Source organism: Cupressus sempervirens, chromosome 1, assembly GCF_028749045.1.
Source record: "Cupressus sempervirens isolate cs-2001-9-10 chromosome 1, ASM2874904v1, whole genome shotgun sequence".
Classification (NCBI taxonomy): Eukaryota; Viridiplantae; Streptophyta; class Pinopsida; order Cupressales; family Cupressaceae; genus Cupressus; species Cupressus sempervirens.
The window spans coordinates 165796638-165819746 of NC_143118.1; the positions used below are offsets into that span (position 1 = coordinate 165796638).

General features: G+C 37.2%; 1 protein-coding gene and 1 pseudogene across 1 annotated transcript in view; one reads left to right on the forward strand and one right to left on the reverse strand.

Annotated features, from left to right (window-relative positions):
- The window catches only part of LOC149576666 (dynein beta chain, ciliary protein), a 62244-nt gene extending 39591 nt beyond the window's left edge, over positions 1 to 22653 (forward strand). The window contains exons 2-3 of the mRNA XM_089818866.1: positions 16305 to 16426; positions 22111 to 22653. Coding sequence (XP_089674992.1) covers positions 16305 to 16426; positions 22111 to 22395 — 407 coding nt within the window. The 3' untranslated portion in view covers positions 22396 to 22653. The remainder of the gene's footprint in view (positions 1 to 16304; positions 16427 to 22110) is intronic.
- Positions 7012 to 7705, reverse strand: LOC149576667 (protein ELF4-LIKE 3 pseudogene; annotated as a pseudogene).
- Positions 22654 to 23109: the final 456 nt, after the last annotated feature.

Below are 23109 nucleotides of genomic sequence, written 5' to 3' on the forward strand. Positions count from 1 at the left end.
AGGTAAGTCATGTTCCAAGGTTGAGTAGGAATTTAATTTCAGCAGGGCAACTGGGTGATGAGGGTTGTGTAGTTACTTTTAATGATAAAAATTGGAAGGTTTCAAAAGGTTCCCTTGTAGTAGCAAAAGGTGTGAAAGTAGGCACCTTATCTCTTTGTGCAGGTCATACTATAACTTCTACTATAATTATTTCGAAGAAAAATGAATGTTCAGGAACAGTTGTTGCAGTTGAGCAGGAAGAACAAACAAATGCTCTAGATTTTGATACAACACTATAGCACAACAAACTTGGGCACATGAGTGAGAAAGGTATGAAATTACTTCATTCAAAGAAAATTTTACTAGGTCTAAAATGTGTAAATATGGATTTCTGTGAAAGTTGTGTGTATAGAAAATAAAAGAGAGTGAGTTTTGTGAAGAGTTGGAAGGAAAAAAAAAATTGAGAAATTAGAGCTTGTGCATACAGATCTATGGGAACCAACTCAGGTATCTTCCCTTGGTGGCTCTCATTATTATGTTACATTTATTGATGATGCCACTAGAAAAGTTTGGGTTTATTTCCTTAGACAAAACTCTAATGTATTTGTAACTTTTAAGAAATGGAAATGCTTGGTTGAAAATGAGACTGGTAAGAGATTAAAATGTCTCAGATCTGATAATAGTGTTGAGTATTGCAGCAATGAATTTGAATATTATTGCTCCACTAATGGTATTCATAGATAGGAAATTGTTCCAAGGACTCCACAAGAAAATGGAGTGGCTGAATGCATGAACATGACAATAATGGAGCATGCAAGGGGTATGAGGTTGTATGCTAGGCTACCCTTAAATATGCGGGAGGAGGCTGTCAATACTGCTGTATATTTGATTAATAGATGTCCCTCTACTCCTTTGGGTTGTAGTATTCAAGGGGAAGCATGGATTGGTAAGAAGACGAGTTATTCTTTTTTCAAAACCTTTGATTGTGAAGCATTTGGACATATAGATTCTGAGAACAAAACCAAGTTGGAAGCTAAATCAAAGAAATGTATATTTGTTGGATATGACATTGATGAATTTGGTTATAGGCTTTGGGATTTTAAAAATCATAAAATTATAAGAAGCAGGGATGTCATATTCAATGAGAAAGTGTTGTACAAAGATCTGTTGTAGCAACATGAGAAGAAGGAAAATAATTATGTAGTGCTGGATGATACTCAAAAGGATGATGTTCCAACAGTCTCTCATTCTCCGCAACAACAAATACCACACACCCTAGTGAATGTTAGACAATCAACAAGGCTAAGTAGACCTCCAATTTTTTTTTCTCCCTCTTTGTATTCTATTTTATTAACAGATGCTGGTGAACCTGAATGTTATGATGAAGTTGTGTAGGTGAATATAAAGATTCAGTGGGAGTCATGAATGACAGAAGAAATGGACTCCTTGCTTAAAAATAAGACTTGGGATTTATGTAAGTTACCTACAGGTAAAAGGGCTTTATAGAGTAAATGGGTTTTACAACTTGAAAGAATAGGATGGAGGTAAAAAAAAAAATTAAAGCCAAGTTAGTTGTAAAAAGATTTGCATAGAAAAAAAACATTGATTTTGATGAGATATTTTCTCTTGTTGTTAAAATGACTTCTATTTGCATTGTTTTATGAATGAGCATGGTTATACTCGTCATTCAGACCATTGTGTTTATTTTAAGAGGTTGGATGACAACAGTTACATAATTTTATGTTTATGTGTCGATATGTTTGTAGTTGGGTCTAACATGGATCACATTAAGGGGTTAAAACAATTGTTAGCACATTCATTTGCAACGAAGGATTTGGGGGTAGCAAAACAAATCCTTGGTATGAAAATTTGCAGAGATAGGAAGAACATAAAATTGACATTATCTCAGGCTGATTATAGTGAGAAGGTGTTGCAACGTTTCTCTATGGAGAAAGCCAAAGTTGCTAGCACACCTTTGCCTAGTCATTTGAAATTGACTAAGGAGATGTGTCCAAAGACATAAGAAGAGGAGAATAAGATGTCCAAGGTACCTTATGCTTTAGCTGTAGAGAGCTTAATGTATGCCATGGTATGTATTAGGCCAAATATTGCACATGTAACGGGAGTTGTTAGCAGGTATACGAGTCATCTTGGGATTGAGCATTGGAATGCAGTCAAATGGATTCTCAGATATTTGAGAGGAACATCCAGTAAGTGTTTACATTTTGGGGGGCTCTATACTGATTTATAAGGTTATGTTGACTCAGATTTGGCAGGGGATCTTGATACCAGGAAAAATACTATAGGTTATGTATTTACTGTTGGTGGGGCAGTAGTGAGCTGGGTTTCTCGGTTACAGAAGGTGAATGCTTTATTCACTACAGAGGCAGAGTATGTTGCTGCTATAGAGGCCGCTAAGGAGATGATTTGGCTTCAATTCTTATTGGAAGAATTGAGACACCCACAGAGGGATAATTATCTATATACAGATAGTCAGAGTGTGATGTAGGAGCATCCTGGGCTTGCTTGCAATCCTACTTGTTGGAGGGATTTTGGCTTTGGAGTTGTGGACTCGATTACCAAACAATGGTGCTCGATCGTTGAAGGGTATAGTTTTGGTTGAGGAGCTTGGTCATTGAAGGGGCTTGGTTGCTAAAGGAGCTCGACAGATATTGTTGCTTGGCATTCATTGTAGTGCTCGGCATATGTTGGTTGCTCGGCATGCATTGGGAGCTCGGCAATGCTTGTGGTTTTGCTGATGCTTGGCTTGGTTTCCCTAACACTCGATCTGGTCTTGGTTCCTATAGGTGCCGAGTTGTCTGTGAGTTGACTTTTGGCATTTAATTTATGTATGGGTATTTAATTTGTATTGTAGCCGACTTGTGGCTTAACATATATTTAATGTAAGGGATTTAATTTAATTTGTAATGAACTAGGCCAACTTGTGGCTTAGTTGGGTATAAGTAGGGGGTCTCGTGGAGTCTTTTAGTCATGGTCATCCAACTTGGAGAAGAGGATGAAGTTGAAGACAAAACTTTGAAGGGCTAGTAGTTGTGGCTTGGAAAACTAGGAGATTGCTTGGTGGGCTTGCTGGCACAAGTTAAGATTTCCTTGGGGTTTTCTTCCAGGGTGTGGATCTGGACTAGCTAGGATTAGTGTTTGGATTGGATCTTGCAGAACTATTATTGTAATTGTTGTTGTATTTGGCCATAACTAAGAAGGCCTTACAGTCCGACACATTGCATGTAATCAGTTATTTTATGAATAAAGAGTTGTGATTTGGTATCAGACTTTGCATTGTTGTGTTTCCGCTATGTGGTTATTTGCTAGGGGCTAGGACATCTCCTTTGGGGATTCTTCTGCTTTGCACTGCATCAGAGTGCCATTTATCTTGCCAAGAATTTTGCTATGCATTCAAAGACAACACATACAGTTGCAGTACCATTTCTTTTTGTCTGTTTTGGATGATGGAAAGTTAAAGTTGGACAAGATACATACAAATGATAATCCAATAGATATGTTTACAAAGGTATTAAAGAGGGAGAAGTTGAACTCCTCTTCAGCTTTGGTTGGTCTTCTAGATTGAATAGAATAAAGGAACAATTGAGTTTGGAGTGGTTCAATCTAGTGGGAGCCTCATGGAGTAGCGGAATTGCTACAAGATTAGTCTGCAAGTGGGAGATTGTTTTCTAGGGTGGAGCCTGATTAGTCCCCAAATGGGAGTTTGTTAGTTTGTGGTGACTGATCAGGGAAGTACTGTACACTCTCCACAATTCCTTGGTAGAGTTTGGGACTATTTTATCGACAATTTTTGGGCCAATATGTTGTAACTAATTATAACCCTAAAGTGGCAAAAATCTTGTATAAAAGTGGCTTAGGGTTAGGGATTTCATAGCGTCTGATGCAATAGTAACTTCTTGTGGCAGTATTGAGTTGTAAGGGATTATAGATTGTAATTAGGTTGTAATCACTGGATAATATAATATTGGACTTGCTGTTTGGTGGACGTAGCCCAAGGATTGGGTAAACTGCGTTAAATCTTTGTGTCTTGTGTTCTCTTCTACATGCATTATTTTTTGATTATTGGTTATATTTGCATGTAATTGTTATTTCTGTCCATGGTTAATTCTAACAGATAGAATCGTAACTCTGCATTGACTACCTCTACCACTTGTAATGGAGATGTCTCAAGCATCTTTTTCAATGTGATAGAGGAAGACCATCCTATATGTAGGATACTTAGGAAGTTTGAAAGGTTCTGAAGAAAATCCCAAGATCCTGATGTAAGTAAAAGTAGGAAGTTGTATGTACCAATATCCATACTTTAATCAATGCATTTGCCTCTTTGGATAACCTATCTTAGTTGTCGATTTGTGTTTGCTATCAGATTCGGGTTCGAGAATCTGATTTGTGGTTTCGTGATTTTTTATTTTACCTATTATGATTAATGAGGATTCGCGAGTATATATATATATATTCCAAGTTTGAGCTATGGGTCATTGGGGATTTGTGACGGTTTTGTGCGAGTCAACGTGGATTCGTGCAGGTTTCAGATTTGACCTCATGAATTTGTCTAGATCCATGGTCTGCGAATTCGGATGTATCCACGGGGTCAAATCCAAACCCTCCACAAATCCAACATGTAATGTTCCCATTTTTAGTAGGTTCCTACAGTTGGCTTGGTTAGTTTACCCTCGCGACCCTTGTGAACTGATAGTGGGATTTGAGGGTCTTAGTTGTGGGGTTATAGGCTTTCTAGTAGCCTATGGTGTATTTTGGCTCCGTTTGAAGGATTTACTATTTATAGTAAGTCGAATTGTTGGTTTCGATGAGCTTATTTGTGTTAGAGGAGTTGAGTGATGCTCTCAACTCTTATTTCGAGCTTCAGTTTGGGCTCCAATAATCTTGGAGGGAGTGTCTATTTATAGTAAGTCACCCTGTCAGGTTCATTCATCGTCTTTTGTCATCAACATCACTCAAGTGTTGTTAGATTTCGATTCCGATGCTTCTTCAATTGTTTTCTCAAGACGGGTGAATTTTTATTATTGTTCATCTAAATATGTTGAGGTTGCATGTTGGTCACCTCAGTATCATAGCTCATTGGAAATAAATCGTGGGCACAAGAAACAATTGTCTTATGTATTAGAGTATTATGTTATGGTGGAGGTGGTCATTTTTGGAGTCAAATTAATAAATTATATTATAATGACACTATTATATTTTAATTATGTGTGGAGGAAGCTTCTTAAGTGAAATTCATTTGGGAAACTTGTGCCATTTAGAGATTATAAATATGAGGTCATTTGATGGGAAAGTGTAATAACCCCAACCGGTCATAATTTCAACAAAGACCAAATTCTTTTATAATTCAGTTTTTTGACATTTCGTCAAACACTTTGCAAGCAAGCTTTGATACGACTGTAATAACCCCTATCCGGCTATATCCTTAACAAACATTAATTTTCTTTTGCTAATCAACAGTTTGATATTTTGTCAAATATTTGACAGGCAAATTGTTAGAAGTTGTAATCTTTCCTTGGTGTATTTATAAACCAAGGTTAGACCTCCTTTGTTTATTGTTGTAATATATTAGGATATAAGCCAAGGTATCCTAATATATTTCTTTTTTGTCCTTTTTCCACTACATCTTATTTTGTCATCTAGTGGAATATGTGAGGACAAATATTTATTGTAATTCCTAATTTAGATTATTCCTTCTTAAGAGGAATCTCACACTTGGCCTCACACACTTATGAATGGTGGCATTCATAGACATGGGAGTTACATTCTAACTCCTCTCTCTCATCTCTATTTAAGAGATGACCCTCTTCTCTCATTTAACAATGAGGTTTCTTCCTCTTCTCAAATATTGTATGAGCGATTGCTCTCTTGCTCTCTCTCTTTTTCTTCTTAGGCTTTTCATGCCTCATTCATAATGTCACAAGGGGTTTTCTTTGCTTTCCCCTTTCCAAATATCTTGTCTCATGGTGTTGGAGCTTGAAGCTATATCTCTCCTATTTTATGGTAATATCTTTTCATGCATTTACTCACTTAGATTCTTTCCTGGTATTGCTTATTTACAGATTTCTTTTTCCATTTCTAACATGGTATCAGAGCAGTTTACTCTTTGTTTTGAGTGTTTGCATGAAGGTACGATTCTTGGAGACTCTTGAGAGAGATTTCACTAATTTCTTCTTTAATCTTTTTAAGATGGAAGAAATTGAATTTTTTTTGGATTTGGCTGGTTTACCGCCAAACCCGATTAACTTCTGTTTGCTCTAATTTGTGTAGGTTACTTCTTATTTTCTATTAGTTTTCATCTAACCCTCTTTGGAAGGCTTGCCACCAAAGAGTAACTTTCTTTATAATCGAACCATTTTTTTTTCTCTTTATCTCCTTGGTAAGGGGAATGGCAGTACTCAAAATCATCTTCATAGAAAACCGTGGGAATGTATTGGTACTTTTCCTCACCTTCCTCTTCTTGTGGAAATTGGTAAACTGGGTTCTCAAATTCGACCAGGCCCTCCACTATGCCTTTGTCTTCATATGGAAATGGGTACCCATTTCCCTCACAAGGATCTGGGTACTCATATTTCCCTTCATCTTCATACCCATATTCTTCCTCCTTACAAGATTTGCGGGCATCAGATGTTGTTACAAATACTGGATTAGTTGGCTGTGGTTGTATATTACCAAAGCCATTGATGACTGTCTTTTCTCCATCTCTTACTGCAGAGGTGTTCACTGTTTGAACATTCTGAGCATGCATGTTGTGTTTGCTGTTGCTGTTATTCCAAGATTTGAATCTGGGAATAACTGCTTTCTTGAAAATCACACCCGTTCCAACACCAGTTGCAGAAAGCAATCCCAAAGCCAAAAGGAGGTGTGTCCAATGAAAACTTGACGGTTGAACCATAGGTGGTGTTGATGCTGTACCATCGATTTCCTCCTTTGTTAAGCCCTTTCTTTCAAGAAATGAGTGCCCATACATGACAGGAGATTATCTCCTTCAACGCCTTGTATCAGATACTTTTGTACGCACTCACAAACTTCCTTCACTATAAAACGGTTTTCATGTTGAGAAATTTCAAAGAGATTGGTCTAGACAACTGAGTTGAAGCAAATCAGAGGAACTGGCTAATGAGAACTCTATAATCCTAAAACAGGACGGTTTCTCTTCTGTCCGGAAGCAACTCCGAGATTCCTATCAGAACTTGAAGTCCCGGCTGAATCTCCTTCTGATGATGTTTCAATGTCCTTTACAAATGTGCTCGAGAGACCAACATACAGGTCAACTACTCTTCCAATATTGTTGTTAAGTTCTCGTATCATGCCCACATTCCGAGTTAGATTATCTGGGACCTTGGACTCTTGGTTCTGATTGATCTCATTAAGTAAACGATTCTGATCTAAAATATTCTGTACCTGAGATAAACTTTTCTGAAAATCTTGCCAGACCTTCCCGTCTGTTTGATTCCCATTTGCAGCTCCAAAAGACACGTTCATCTCCATATCAAGATGCTCCTGGAATGAATCCTTTTGTTCCGGATTTGATACACTCTTCCAGATTACGCCCGAACTCTTGTGATCTTCCAGAGGTCAAACTGCATCCTCGGAGTGGACAGGAAGCAAAAGAGCATTCTGCAGAAACTAAACATAAACTATATGTGATCCCAAATTCTCCGTATCCCCCGGGTCAAAACTAGTAGATCAGAGAAACAAAGTGAACAGATAATTCATGTTTGTTCTTTTTGTTTGTTCGGCATTCCATTCTATTGTTCCAAGAAGAAACATAAAAAATGCATCTAATGTTTTGTCTGTTTGTTAAGGGGCTGGTTCTCAGCGATTGAATATTGGATGACATATATATGGATAGTTTCTTCCTTTTCATATATGGCATTGCTGTGACTCGCAATGCTTTCTACTTACAATTGCGGGGTAGTGTGGGCTCTGCTTTTCTTTTTTTTTAGAATCACAACTCCCTATTTTGCAATAAGAGAAATTCGCGCCGGACTATTCTAGCCCTAGGACAGCTGCGGCAGCGTATTGTCAGGGCAAAAAGAGGAGGTTGTGTATAATCTCTCTATATTTAGATTCAGTTGTAACGTTTGCTTGTCTTTTCTTGCAAGATTCTTTCTTCTTTTTTTAGTTCTTGACAGAGGCATCTTTTGCTTTTATCATTGCCTTTTGTCAACCTATTTTTGGCATGTAATCATCATTTACTTTTATTATTGCCTCTTGTCAACCTATTTTTGGCATGTATTCATTCATTGTCAGACAAGTGCAATATTTTATTTTAAATCTCTCTTACTCCTTTACGTGATTTTAAGTAAAAAAGGAGAAGTTAAGTTTTTTTTTTGAGAAGTTTAAAGATAATTTTTTTTGAGAAGTAAATATCCTCATTTATAATAATTCAGGGGGATTCTTGTCTTTATTGGTGGGCCCATCTTTTTTCTCTTCTCACTTGTGTTCACCTTGCATGGAGATTTTTACTGATATCTAATAATTTATACTTATTATACTTCTTATTTATCTCAGTTATTCAGGTTTATGAGTTATCTTACACTATTGCCTTCATTATTTAATGATTTGATTTAATTAATCTATCTGCACATGGTTGCAGTTTTATGCTTTTATAGCATCGTTCCATGCACATGTTGGCACTTTATGGTTTTATACAATTGATATACATGATTTATATGATATTTTTTTTGAGTTGCATAGGGAGCCAATTTTTTCAAGGATAACTATGTAGGTCCCGTCAGTATAACTGATACATAGTTTCCTTATCTGGCCCATGGAGTATCCCTCCATCCTATATTGGTGTGCACTCATTTTATATGGAGTTTCCCTCCATTGGATCCTATCCATTCCACTTTGATAGGATAATATATTTATGGAGTTTCCCTCCATATTGTTCCATTTTTGCTCCTCAATGAAGAGGATGTTATTATTGGAGTTTCCCCTCCAAATTCAGATAATTTGATCCAATTTGAAGGCAATATGTTGTTACTCCTCATAAACCCTTCCTTTGGTTCACTTTAGCTACAATTCTTGGCAAAACTGTAACTTGAATTATTTGGTGCTTGAGGCACATGTTCTACTTATATATTTTTTGTCTCTCTTATATTTCTTTGATAAATATACAATGTGATAATGTTCTGCATTCTTTATTGCCTAGATCGTGGGTCATGTAGGTGATGGAGTCGCGACCCATTCACCTGTAGTGGGATGACTCATTAGTGGATTGTCTATATCCATGTGATTGACGCAATGTTGATGCAGGTTTCATTAGTTGGCCTTGTCTGTGGTCATTTGTGCATTAGTATGTTCCTTTCATGAGAGATTTATTGCATAAAGATTGATCATTTTGACCCATATTATGCTCATTTTTGAGCTTATGACTTATTTTAGATATCATGTTAACTCCATTGCATGTTGGTGAACACATTCATTTATTCTCATCTCTCTTAGTTCCTCCTTGATTAAATTATTATAACTTCATTTTTTTTACTAACTGGACAATTCAATGTACTTCTACTTGTGGATAGTTGTCTTGTTGTTCTCTTTTTTTCAGGTGATCCATCAAGGAACCTTCTCGATTTTTCACATATGAAGATGTGTCTATGCTTTCACATTTAAAGGACTCATGTACTTCTCTTGGATCTACAAATGTTCCATATGGCTTGAAGACAATCAAATTACTTCATATTGAAGATTAAGTTGCAGATTTTTGTAAATTATGGGTTTAATACCCTTTGATGTAATTTCCCCAAGTAAAGATTAAAGGGGGGTGTTAGAAGTTGTAATCTTTCCTTGGTGTATTTATAAACCAAGGTTAGACCTCCTTTGTTTATTGTTGTAATATATTAGGATATAAGCCAAGGTATCCTAATATATTTCTTTTTTGTCCTTTTTCCACTACATCTTATTTTGTCATCTAGTGGAATATGTGAGGACAAATATTTATTGTAATTCCTAATTTAGATTATTCCTCCTTAAGAGGAATCTCACACTTGGCCGCACACACTTATGAATGGTGGCATTCATAGACATGGGAGTTACATTCTAACTCCTCTCTCTCATCTCTATTTAAGAGATACCCTCTTCTCTCATTTAACAATGAGGTTTCTTCCTCTTCTCAAATATTGTATGAGCGATTGCTCTCTTGCTCTCTGTCTTTTTCTTCTTAGGCTTTTCATGCCTCATTCATAATGTCACAAGGGGTTTTCTTTGCTTTCCTTTTTCCAAATATCTTGTCTCATGGTGTTGGAGCTTGAAGCTATATCTCTCCTATTTTATGTTAATATCTTTTCATGCATTTACTCACTTAGATTCTTTCCTGGTATTGCTTATTTACAGATTTCTTTTTCCATTTCTAACACAAATTATTATCACTCAATAAATAATGCTTTAAATTCACAGCCAGCTGCTCACAATTTTAATTGATTAAGTCTTTGTTAGTTTGGAAAAATGAACACCACTAAACAATTAAGAAGTAATTCTATACCTGATGGCAATGCTACTAATATCCAATTTAAAAATTGACTTTTGAAAATCTACAAACAAGCAATAATGAACCTGGAAATTAACTTCTAACAGATGAAATATGGATCGCAGCTCTCAAGAAATAATCCAATTTACTCACAGGTTCAGAAATACATGCTCCTTGCTTTTAATTGCAGGTGCTCTAAAACCTGATCGCCGCCCTCTAATAATTGATTGCAGCCTTCCAAAAAGTTTGAAATCGCTGCCAAATACAGGGATGACACCTCAGCTGGAATTACCATGCACTTTTTAATTCCAAACCCTTATACTTCAGCAAGGGCAAAGAAATTGGCAAACTCAGAAACTCTTCGCAGGCAACAAAAGAAAATAATCAATTTGATGCTTTACTCATCAAATGGTCTCATATTTATAATCTCCAAATGGCACAAAGTTTCCCAAATGGACTTCACTTAAGAAGCTTCCCACACACAACATTAAAATGTAATAAAGTGCCATTATAATCTAATTTATTAATTGCTTTTAGCTCCAAAAATGACCTTTCCCACCATAACTTAATATTTTGACACGTAAGGCCATTGTTTCTTGTTTCCAAAATTTAAAACTTTTCATCCTGGTTCCAATGAGCTATGATACTGAGGTGACCAACAAACAACACCAACAAAAATAGTGACCTGAGTGTATTTAGATGAATAATAATAATAATTCACCTATATTGCGAAAACAGCTGAAAAAGCATCAAAATTGGAATCTGATAGTACGAAAGTGATCTTGATGATGAAAGATGATGATTAAACTTGACGGGGTGACTTACTATAAATAGACGCTACCTCCAAAATTTTTGGAGCTCAAATCGAAAGCCCGAAATAAAAACTAAGAGCATCAACCAACTCCTCTAACTCAACTGAGCTCATCAAAACCAACAGATTGACTTACTACAAATAGTAAGTCCCTCAAATGGAGCCAAAACACACCATACGCTGCTGGAAAGCCTATAACCACAACTGAGACCCTTAGATCTCACTGTCAGTTCATGAGGGTCGCGATGGTGAACTGACCTAGCCAATTGCAAAAACTTGCTAAAAATGGGGACATTGTAGTCCTCCCTCCCTAAGATTGCTCTATGTTACTGGGTTCGAACCCTGGAGCCTAGGTCTGGGTCTGAATTTTAGCTCGGGTCCACGATGGGTTCGGGCTGGGTCCCTGTTTGGGACTTTGGATCATCGATAAACTATTAAACATTTGTCATCACTCAAGATCATATCCTTTACAGTTTTAGCCCTTTTTGTATCGGCTTGCTTCCATCCACCCCATTTGTTGCTAATAATGATTTGACATAATGCTTCTTTCATCCTCACAAGCCGTCTAAGGATGATTGTGTGTGAAGCAAACCTTGTTTTAGCAACCTATTACCATGTTAATTCAAATTGTAAGTTAATATAATAACACATTTCAAATATCAAATATGTAAAGTATGACACAAAATGATAAATGAAGCTAAATAAAGTTTAAAATTTACCTTAAGTAATTCCAAGTGGGAGAAAGTTCTTAAAATTGCTTGTGACATGTGGTGGTTTGTTACAAATAATTGGATCTCCTCACCCTCATACATTATTTTCACCCATTCAATTTGGGTGCCAATTGCTTTCATCACCAAGTTCAAGGAGTGGACGGTGCATGGTGTCCAAAATATATGCTCATATTGTGCTTCTACCAAAGCACCTGCAGCCTTACAAACTTTAGCATTGTCCGTTATTACTTGGACAACATTGTCAACTCCCACGGACTCTATGGATTCAATGAGAAGTTCGGCAATAAAATTTGCATCCTTTACCTGCCCTTCACAATCAACTGCCCTCAAAAACATTGCCCATCAATCACATTTATTGATGGACGGTTTTTCAATCTTTCCATCTATCAGAGACAATGCTCAACCCCGTTTGGATCCAAGAATCTCTTATTGGTTTGAGGAGGTTTTCTACATTCTTTCTCTCATTATGCAATATGATGGTTCTCAACTTTTCATATCTAGGGGTTTCAGTAACCACGAGGTGCTTCATTTATTGCTTGCACCATCTCTCTCCAACAAGGTGATCACACTAGATTGGATGAAACACCATTCGTAATGAGGCAACGCCCAACCTTTATGTCAGCAATTTCTCTCTTTTCATTTTGAAATGCCTTATCTAATGGGCTTCTCTTGTGGGATGGGGGTGTTTCTATTTCATCTTCCTCCGTAGATGGGGTAGGTAGGAAGGGATGTGGTCTAGTGGTTGTTTGAGAGGGTGGTGTTGGTGGTTTTTGCTTTGATCTATCTTTTTTCCCCTTTGACACTAACCTATCAGCCTCTTGTTGTTCTTTTAACATGCCTGCTATTTGAGAAGCCGACAACCTCTTTTTACCTCCCTCTGGGGGCCCCTCACACATGCTAATCCCTTGACTTGCTGAGCCTATCAAATGATGTTTAACCTAGTAATATGAGCTTCTATATTGGCTTTGGCAAGAATTGCATTTCCATTTATACCCTCCCACTCCAACACATTGCTCAATTCTTATTGTATGCTACCATAAAGGAGAGCTTTTATCAATTTTAAATTTTTGGGATCCCTCCCCACCCACTGAACTCTGACTACTTATTCTATGATTCTTGCAATCTATAAAAATAAAAAATTTCAGAACTTATACAAAACATGATAAAAAATTAGAACAATAAAAAACTAAAAACAAACTATGAAAGAAGCAAAAGGAAGGCTCAAATGCATATCTGGAACACTTAGCATTGATTATTTGAAGGATTTGAGACTCCACAAACAATCTCTAGAACTTTCTCTTCAAACTTGCAAAATGGCCACACCAAAATGAGAGAGCAAATAAGAGATTAGATGAATGAAAAAGTATCTAATACGCCTTCCTTTAGGGTTTAAAGGAAAAAAAATTAAAAAGCTCATTTTTAAATGTTTTTTGGACCACTTTATGGCCCCACATGTCGTGGGTCCTCTTGGATTCGCCCGAGTCCGTGGCAGGTCCGGGCACGGTCCTTGTTTGGGAGTGTGGTGGATCCACAATCCCAAACAGGGACCCTGCCTGGACCCGCCACAGACCTGGGCTCGAATCCGGACCCAGACCCGAGCTCAAGGGTCTGAACCTGGTAACTTAGTTATTTATATTCCAAAACTCTATTTCAAAGGAAAGATATCACATTGGTGACGCCCATCTAGTTTGAAACTATGATTGTCAAACATTATGGTTTTCATTACGAATAGATAGTAGACTCTTTTAAACCTTCGATTTATTTTTCGAAAGTGAAGTTAGACTAGGAAAACCTTGGGGAGATAAGATAAGATTATTAATGTCCAACAAAAGACCACAAAAGGTCTATGGGACTGAGAGTTTACAACCAGACAACTGACAACAATAGGAGCACCAAACGGTGTCCGAGAAAAGTGAACAAGAAGAAGAAAAAACAAGAAACAAGAAGAGAAAGGACAAGGAGAAGAGTAGGAGTCTTTCCTTGGCAAAAATAAATCAGTCATAGAAGGACAAGAATGTAAATAAACAGGAGTCCTGAACTGTCTTTGAGAACTCGTGGAGGAGTGTCGTTGACTTAAGTAACCGCTGCGAGATCTAAGAGAATTGGAATGACCAGCAGAACTGGTAGAAGCAACCGGCCTTTTCACACCCCTAAGGGTGCAAAAAATGCAGTAATAGGCTGATTAGAGCAATGTCGGTGAGGAAGTAGTGATTGTAGAGTACTATCATGGAGCAGAGTGGCTTCTTGAAGATAGAGTGCAAGACACCGCTGGTCATAGTAACTGAAGAAAGCAGAAAGAGAAAAGCAGTCCTGGAACAGACAATAAAATCTGCCTCTGATCTCATAAAAGATAAGGCATTGAAAAATAAAGTGAGTCTCTGTCTCGACCTCAACTAAAGTACACAGCTTACAGATCCATTGTCCTTTGTCAATATGATGATCTGTTTGAGAACAAATGCGTAAATCGCCTTTGTGAAACCCAGTAAATCACATCAAAGCCATCAAGTTTATCCAAGCATAATCAAGGCTCTGACAATTAGGAACCTGAGGATTTCTCGCTTGATCAGTTCCAATAGCATTCAAGAATCCTTGTTCAAGAGAGAATAGAATACCTTCTCTGTGAACTGTTATTCCATGTTGGCGATGTGCATAAAAACCACATCAACAAATGGAATGAGAATCATCTTGCAATTCTTAAACAAGGATCAAATATTACATTCTTAATAAGTTTCCTAATAGAGGCTAAGGCATGGTGAATATTCATCCACTTATCAAGTTGTTTTTAAAGGCAAAGAGAGACTTTTTGTTAGCATTGGTAGTTTTCCTTAAATATTGTTTAGTTGGGTTTCTTGAAGTCGTAACTTTTTTGTGTTTGGAGCATTTGGAGGTTCATGAAGAATTACAGGCTGCCATGAGAGATTAGTGGAAACTATGATCTGGAAAAGCAGTGAAATGACTAAAGGGGATTGCAAAACCCAAGCAATTTGAAGAAAAAAGAAAATAGAGAATGCATTGAGGGCCAACTTGAGTTGAGGCCATAGTCAAAGGGAGCCTTAATATTCAATATCCTCAACTAAAATCATCTGTTTTCTATTGCTAGGACAATAAAATTTGCATCCCACCCATGGTCAGTGAACTTAGAGTCACCAGTTTAAGATCCAGGTGACATAGGGGTATTTGTTTATAGTGTGTGGAAAAGATATACACAAAAGAGAAAAAGACCAAAAAGTCCAGCTATCTGCAAAAAACCTCCATGCCATTTTTCTTATGTTCATGAATTGCCAAAATCCTATCTACAGATAAGATTGGATGGTGGTGGTTTCTGAAATCAAAAGAACGATGTCATTAATTTTAGATATAAGCTTGAAAGCAGTCCACAACTGTGCGAATGCTCACAATATCTGCCACCTATCATAACACCCCTATTCATAATAAAAAGTCCCAAAACAAACAATTCCTTTTTTCAGCTTCAATAATTGAAATACACTAGTCTGTAGGTCCATTATGAGTGCTGTTTACCAAGTTACCAACCAATTCCCATTCTTCCATGATAGAGGAAATATTGTTGACCAGAATGTCTACAACTGTATTAGCTCCACAGTGACTCTTGAATGTTGTCAAGAATCTTTTGGATGTCAACTATCATTAGCCTTATTTTCTCATTTCTTAGGTTCTTGGCTCAGAGAAGGGCAAAAGCCAGAATTTGGGAGTCCATTCATTCCATTGGGGTGATGGTGGGGCTCACCGAGAGCAAGACTGTTAAATAGCCATGGCCTGTCACATTGTTCTGCTTTATACCAAGACTTCTGCAGAAATGTAAATTGAGATCATCCCTTACATCAAACGAAAACCTCTAGCCTCTACAGTACATTTATTTCCTGTAGATGAATCATTGTTTTGCTTCTCATCATGACAAAAACCTCTACTGCTGTTAATTGCCAGATTGCCTGTAAAGGCACCTTCAGTTGATTTTAGACAGGATTGACTTGGGCTTTCCGCCTCCTAGATTCTGCTTTACTTTTAGCAACCCCTTTATTGAGGAATCATTTCATATATCTATTAATGAAAGTGAATTTTTCTGTTTTGATCAAGTAGATACAAAGTTTGGATAAAAGGATGATTTGCAATCTTGAATTCTAATCATAGGTTGTATTATGTTCCAACATTAGTTGCATCATTCAGGTTTTTTTTTTTCCTTTGAGAAGCTTCTGTCCCTATCAAGTTGGAAGTTTTGTTTGCACATTCAAACATATCTCTATAGTAACAGACTACTTTTCATTTGCTGCAGAGAGAGATCCTGATTTGGAGCCTGATACTTTGGAGCAGAGAGATCCAAAATATGATGTAATGCTGAATGAGTTACTAGATCGAGTGAAGACTAAACCAGGTGGGGTGGCAGAAATGGGTGAGGTAGGCTACTTCAGAACTTGTGCATATTAAATATTCTTGCAGAGATGGATTGGAAATGCTGGCAATGTCCTTATAAGCAACTAGGGACTTTATTAATCTTTTGGCATATTAATTTCCTGTCCAGACTTTGCTCTACATATTTATATCTAATTGCATTTTTATTATTACTCTTTTGGTTATGAGGCTTATAGTTTATATATGACTTGCTCTTGTTTGCTATTATATTCTTGTTATCAAATTGTTATATGTACAATTTACTACCTTCTTTTGCTTTTGTCCATAGAATTAAGTTCCCTAGGTCCTAGATGTAACTTTCATAAATACCAAATAGGGAAAGAAAACAATCCATAAACATATGCAATCTTTTGTCGAAGACAATTCCAAATGCTTCATTTTCAGAAGCTACCTGTAATCTTCCCTCTTTTGGATTAACAATTTTAATCACAACTTTGAAGTGATTATTTTATTTTCAATGTCCGTAGTCTCATGAATATTATATAGATATGAAATACAATATTAAGTAATATTTAGGTAAATGGATTGTAGTTGTGGGCAGTTCTGACCAACCAAATTATGTTATATGCCCCGTTTGGCCTTTGTGGTATGATCTGCAGACACCCACAAGAAATGTCCACATTGGATCAAATCAACAATTATTTTCCACATTTTGTCTTGTTCTTGTGTTTTAATTAATTATGTATATAGCTCTGTCAGAGCTTCATTGTTCCTGAGAAACTCGTCCCTTAGTTGCTACATGACTGTTATGTACGATTTTATGCAGATGGTTCTAATTTTTTCGTTTTATTTTTCTCAGTAATAATATTTTAATTATTAATAAGATAAAGAGATTTTACAAAAAAGTTTGAAGTACTGGAACCCCTCTAAAAAACCCCAGGACCATTCACCAAACGACCCATTACAGCTTCAACTTTTACAAACACAAATTCAGAAATCCCTAACCCTACATACACATTTGACAAAATTTGCAGAACTTGTAATTTGTTCTTCACGACAAATCAACAAACAGAGAGCCCAAACCCCACAGACAGCCCACATTGCGATTGCATTACATAGTAACCATAGTTATTAATAAAAATTATCCACTCAAAATTTGAATGCCGATCCACATCTGCAACAAAATCAACCAAGCGCATCCTGAGAGAACCAAACCACCAGCCACGCCTTCCCTAAACAATTGCTTAACCAAATCAGAAAGCACATTAGTGACCACCCCACCTTTGAAATAAAACAAAAAACCACCATTCGGGAATCACACTCGGTTCAATGTACCAGTGACAGCCACAGTGTAGTTTCTAAAATCACATTTTTTTTGGCATTCTCCATGCCCAACGAGAAAAACACGGTGATCAAGCTTCTTCCTAGTCTTAAGAGTTTAGAAATATGTACCCAAATACAGCAAACCAACCAAAAACCCCAGATTAGGAGGAGGAAAAGAAATAGAGTACTGTTGGGAATTATCGACCATCATTGGTGCCAACCCTGTGCTGCAGCTCCAACAATTCATTCCTGCAACAAAGCATTAATTTTTGCCTCTTGCAAATCTTCATCACTGTTACTAGCCTCCTTCCTTTGAGGATTTCCTGGAGTCTAGCTTCATCCTCTTCTGTTCATCCAGCATTATGTTTCATTCTTTCAATGTCAGCATCACGGAAATGGATCATTACCGCCACTTTCAAAGAAAACCAACCTTTCCTGGCCTCTTTGACCCTTTTGGAGCCTTTCATTGAAATGCTACACAAAGGGCATGTACTTTGTGCCCTTAATTTTCGGGAGGCTACTCTGTTTTTCTCCCAAGTTTATTCCTATTTGTGGAATTGAATTTGCAAGAATCACCTCAAGACCTCCTAGTCCTTCCCTGGGAACAATTGTTTCTATAATCAGCTTGATGACAGCTTTGTCTTCGCCAAGCTGTAATGCCCAGGCTATGATCATGGAGCAAATGTGGGTGTTAGTCCCGTGGCGATTCTCCACTTGATAAAACATTTCCCCCAGAATAATTGAAACGCTCTCCATGAGCCTTTTATCAATAAAATTGAACATTTTGTCCAATCTTAGTTACCTGCTAAGCCCATAAAATGTGTTCTTCTGCTCGGTGCAAGTGAGAGTGAAAGAGGTCTCCATCTCCTACACTTGCAGAGAAATTCCACAGAGAGGATGAAATGCCCAAAAAGAATACTTACCAAATTTGTACTTGAAGGCACACAATGAAACCTTGCCCATCGTTATCAATCTGCTCATGGACAATTACTTGCACCCACAACAAACATCACCATGTACTCCCATCACATCTCTGTCATTACCTATATGCTGCATTAATTGGTTGTAGTTTTTGTGGTCATAAAGGTATTTTAGTTATTATGGGTGATTCCCACATCCACCCTAATGTCTTGGAAAACCTCAAGTACAATTTCATGTTTGTTGAGAGTTAATGCCCAAATTGACAATGTGTGGGCTTCTTTATTCCTTGCCTTCTTATATGTGTCAATTTGAAGTCTTTCAATGAATTTAATTCTGCAATAATTTGGTTAATGTAATTTTGGAAGTGCCAAGCATCCATGTAGTTTCCTGGCACCTAGCTATTTGGCTGCTCAGATTACTAGTAAAGTTGCCTCTGTTTCAGCCACATTGTCAGTTCCATCCAATAAGCGTTTCCCGCCGCAAGCAATAAGATCACCATTTGAATCTCAGATGTTAAATCCTGCTCCTGAAGGTCTAGGGTTACCTTTCTAAACAACATCATTATGACATTTCCACCATCCTTCAATAGGTTTTTCCTAGACAACATCAACAAAAGTACAAACAAAAGGATGAGCATGTGACCATGTGAGGCTCAAATCAGAGTTGATGTGTAGCATTGGGATCATTAGCCTAACTAGTACGCCTCACGACTTGCCTTCACACTAACTTGGCTACACGCACATCCTTAAAAGGTTTGTGTTGACTAGGTGAGATTCGAACCGGAGTTAATGCATAACACCAGGATCATTAGCTAACACTACACCTCACAACTTGCCTTCACACCAACTCGGCTACACACACGCCCTTGGTTCTAATTTCTTCATTGATACCTAGTGAATGACCGTTTTAAATGCATTTATTGGGCTTTTTCGGCAGAGATTTTGTCCAAGATAAGCCAGTCAAAGTTTGAAAATCCTTTATAGATTTAGAACTAACATCATTTGTTCAAGCATAACATTGTTTTGATTATTTAGAATATTAGATCAAGATGCTTGAACTTATGGTAAAAATTCTAGTTTGCATTTCTTTTCCCAGTGCTTTATGCTTATCTTCCACATTATGAATCTGTAGTCAAGCTCTTCCCAGTCTTAAGAGTTTAGAAACATGTACCCAAATACGAAAAACCAACCAAAAACCCCAGATTAGAAGAAGGAAAAGAAATACAGTACCATTGGGCATTATTGACCATCATTGGTGTCGACTCTGTTCTGCAGCTCCAACAATTTGTTCCTGGAACAAAGCATTAATTTTTGCCTCTTGGAGGTCTTCGTCACTGTTACCAGCTTCCTTCATTTGAGTTTTTCTTGGAGTCTAGCTTCATCATCTTCTGTCCATCTAGCATTACATTTCATTCTTTTATCAATTTCAGCATCAAGGAAATGGATCATTACCTCCAGTTTCAAAGCAAACCAACATTTCCTGGCCTCTCTGAACGTTTTGGAGCCTTTCATCAAAATGCCACACAAAGGGCATGTACTCTTGCCCTCAATTTTTGGGAGGCCACTCTGTTTTTCTCCCAAGTTTATTCCTATTCATGGAATAGAATTTGCCAGAATCTCTTCAAGGCCTTCTAGTGCCTCCTGGGGAACGATTGTTTCCATAATCAGCTTGATGATGGCTTTGTCTTCGCCAAGCTGTAATGCCCAGGCCATGATCATGGAGTAAATGTTAGTGTTAGTCCTGTGGTGATTCTCCACTCGCTAAAACATTTTCCCCAGAATAATTGAAATGCTCTCTGCGAACCATATATATATAAAATTGAACATTTTGTCCAATCTCAGTTTCCTGCTATGCCCATAAAATGGTTTTTTCTGCTTGGTGCAAGTGAGAGTGAAAGAGGTCTCCATCTCTTACACTTGCAGAGATATTCCACAGAGAGATGAAATGCCCAAAAAGAACACTTGCCAAATTTGTACTCGCAGGCACACAAACCAAACCTTGCCCATCATTATCAATCTGCTCGTCGACAATTACTTGGCACCCACAACAAACATCACCATGTACTCCCATCACATCTCCTCAGTCACCTATATGCTGCATTAATTGGTTGTAGTTTTGTGATCATTAAGGTATTTTAGTCATTGCAGGTGATTTCCACATCCACCCTAATGTCTTAGAAATCCTCAATTACAATTTCATGTATGTTGAGAGTTGACGCCCAATTTGACAATGTGTCAGGTTCTTTATTTCCCTGTCTACTTACATGTGTCAATTTGAAGTCCTTCAATGAATTTAGTTCTGCTATAATTGGGTTAATGTAATTCTGCAGGTGCCAAGCATCCATGTCGCCTTTGATAATTGCATCAACAATGATTTGGAGTCCCCTTCTACATGTGGTTTCTTGACACCTAGCTTCTTTGCTCCTCGGATTGCTAGTAAAGTCGCTTCTGTTACAGCCACATTGTTAGTTCCATCCAATAAGTGTTTCCCTCTGCAAGCAATAAGATCACCATTTGAATCTTGGATGTTAAATCCTGCTCTTGAAGGTCCAGAGTTGCCTTTCTAAACACCATCAAAATTACATTTCCACCATCCTTTAATAGGTTTTACCTAGACAATATCAACAAAAGCACCAACAAAAGGATGAACCCAACCCAACCCATTCACGGGCTAAAGGATTTGTGATGAGGTGAGATTCAAACCGGAGTTGATGTGTAGTGCTGGGATCATTAGCCTAACAGTAACCTTACAACTTGCCTTCACACTAACTCGGCTACACATGTGCCCTAAAAAGGTTTGTGTTGACTAGGTGAGATTTGAACTGGAGTTGATGTGCAGCACTGGGATCATTAGCTTGACACTGCACCTCACGACTCGCCTTCACACCCACTTGGCTACATGTGCCCTTGGTTCTAATTTCTTCGTTGTACCAAATGAAAGGCTTTATTTAAATGCATTTCTTGGGCTTTTTCAACAGAGGTTTTGTCCAAAGTAAGCCAGTCAAGTTTGAAAATCCTTTATAGTTTAGTTTTAGAACAAACATCATTTATTCAAGCATAACATTGTTTTGAATATTTAGATAATTAGATCAAGATGCTTCAATGCATGGTAGAAATTCTAGTTTGCATTTCTTTTCCCAGTGCTTTATGCTCATCTTCCACATTATCAATCTGTAGTCTGCACATTTCAGCATTTGTGTTAAGGCCCTTTCAAGTAAAATGTCAAATATACCTGCCATTGCACTTGGGAACTTGTAGCCCAGATATAGAGGGCTAATCCTTCGTAGGCTTTAGTTCAAATGTTCTCCATATTTGTCCCTTCTTTTTCATGTTCCTGTTGCAGATATATTTTGTTAAGCTGGATTTATCAGAATGAAGACTTAGGATAAGATGTATAAGCAGTTCATTTCAAAAATTAAGAGACTAATGTACATCTCTACGAATTCTGGTGGTCACAATGCAAACTAATTTAATTTCTGAGTGCAGGCTTCTATTGTGCCAAAACTTAACAGACCATTGCCAAAGCTTAGAAAGAGTAGCGATATTACCGATACAGGTGGGCGGAAAGTTCTGGCCCCTGGAAAATTGAATGTTTCTCAGCTGCGTCAGATTTTGCTGCTTCATAAAGGTGATGCAGAAAATCGCAAAACACCAATGGATGCCAAGGATATTGCAGAGAAATTTCAACTTGATGTTCTTATTGTTCAAAAGATTTTACACCATGTTTCAATTCCACCTGAATCATTTGGAGCTGAGGACAAGTCAAACTGACAAATCTGTGAATATCATCTTTAGCTAGAGTTGTTAAGACTAATATCGTTGATATCTTTATTATGAATATTCACATTGAAAAGCTTTTTCTGCAAAGTCATTAATGATTTATTTTTACCCAAGATTCTGTATAGCATTCAACTGGATGGATTCATTATAACATGTTAGTCTCGGGAAGAGGATGAGAGGAGAGCACTAGTTTTTATTTAATTTAATTTATTTTTCGTAATAAAGACCTAAAATAAAACTTAACTGCAATTGATGCCTTAAATGTATATCTTCTAGCTTGCATTTCCTGCTTATCATGGAACAGTGATTCGTATATTATAAGAGGAATGTCATAATGTAATATTATTATTTTGAGCTGGAACTAATTTATTGCATATATATTATGTTGAGATGATGATTACAAATTGACTACCTTGCTTTAACTAAGTTGTTGCAAGAATTGCTTGTCCTTGGCTTTGGAACTAGTAGGTACTGGCTAGGTCAAGATTGATACAAGCATAGAAATATAGGTTGAACTAGGTTCTAGTTAACCTTGTTGTGTCATTAAGGCGAGTTGATAGTAACTCTTATTGGTTAGGATCTTCCATCTTGGTCATAGAAATTGCTAGACCTATTTTCCTTATCGTTCATGATTTACGATGTTTTTATTTAAAAGAATATTAATGTCTTCTATTACTCATATATGTAGATATATATTAATATATT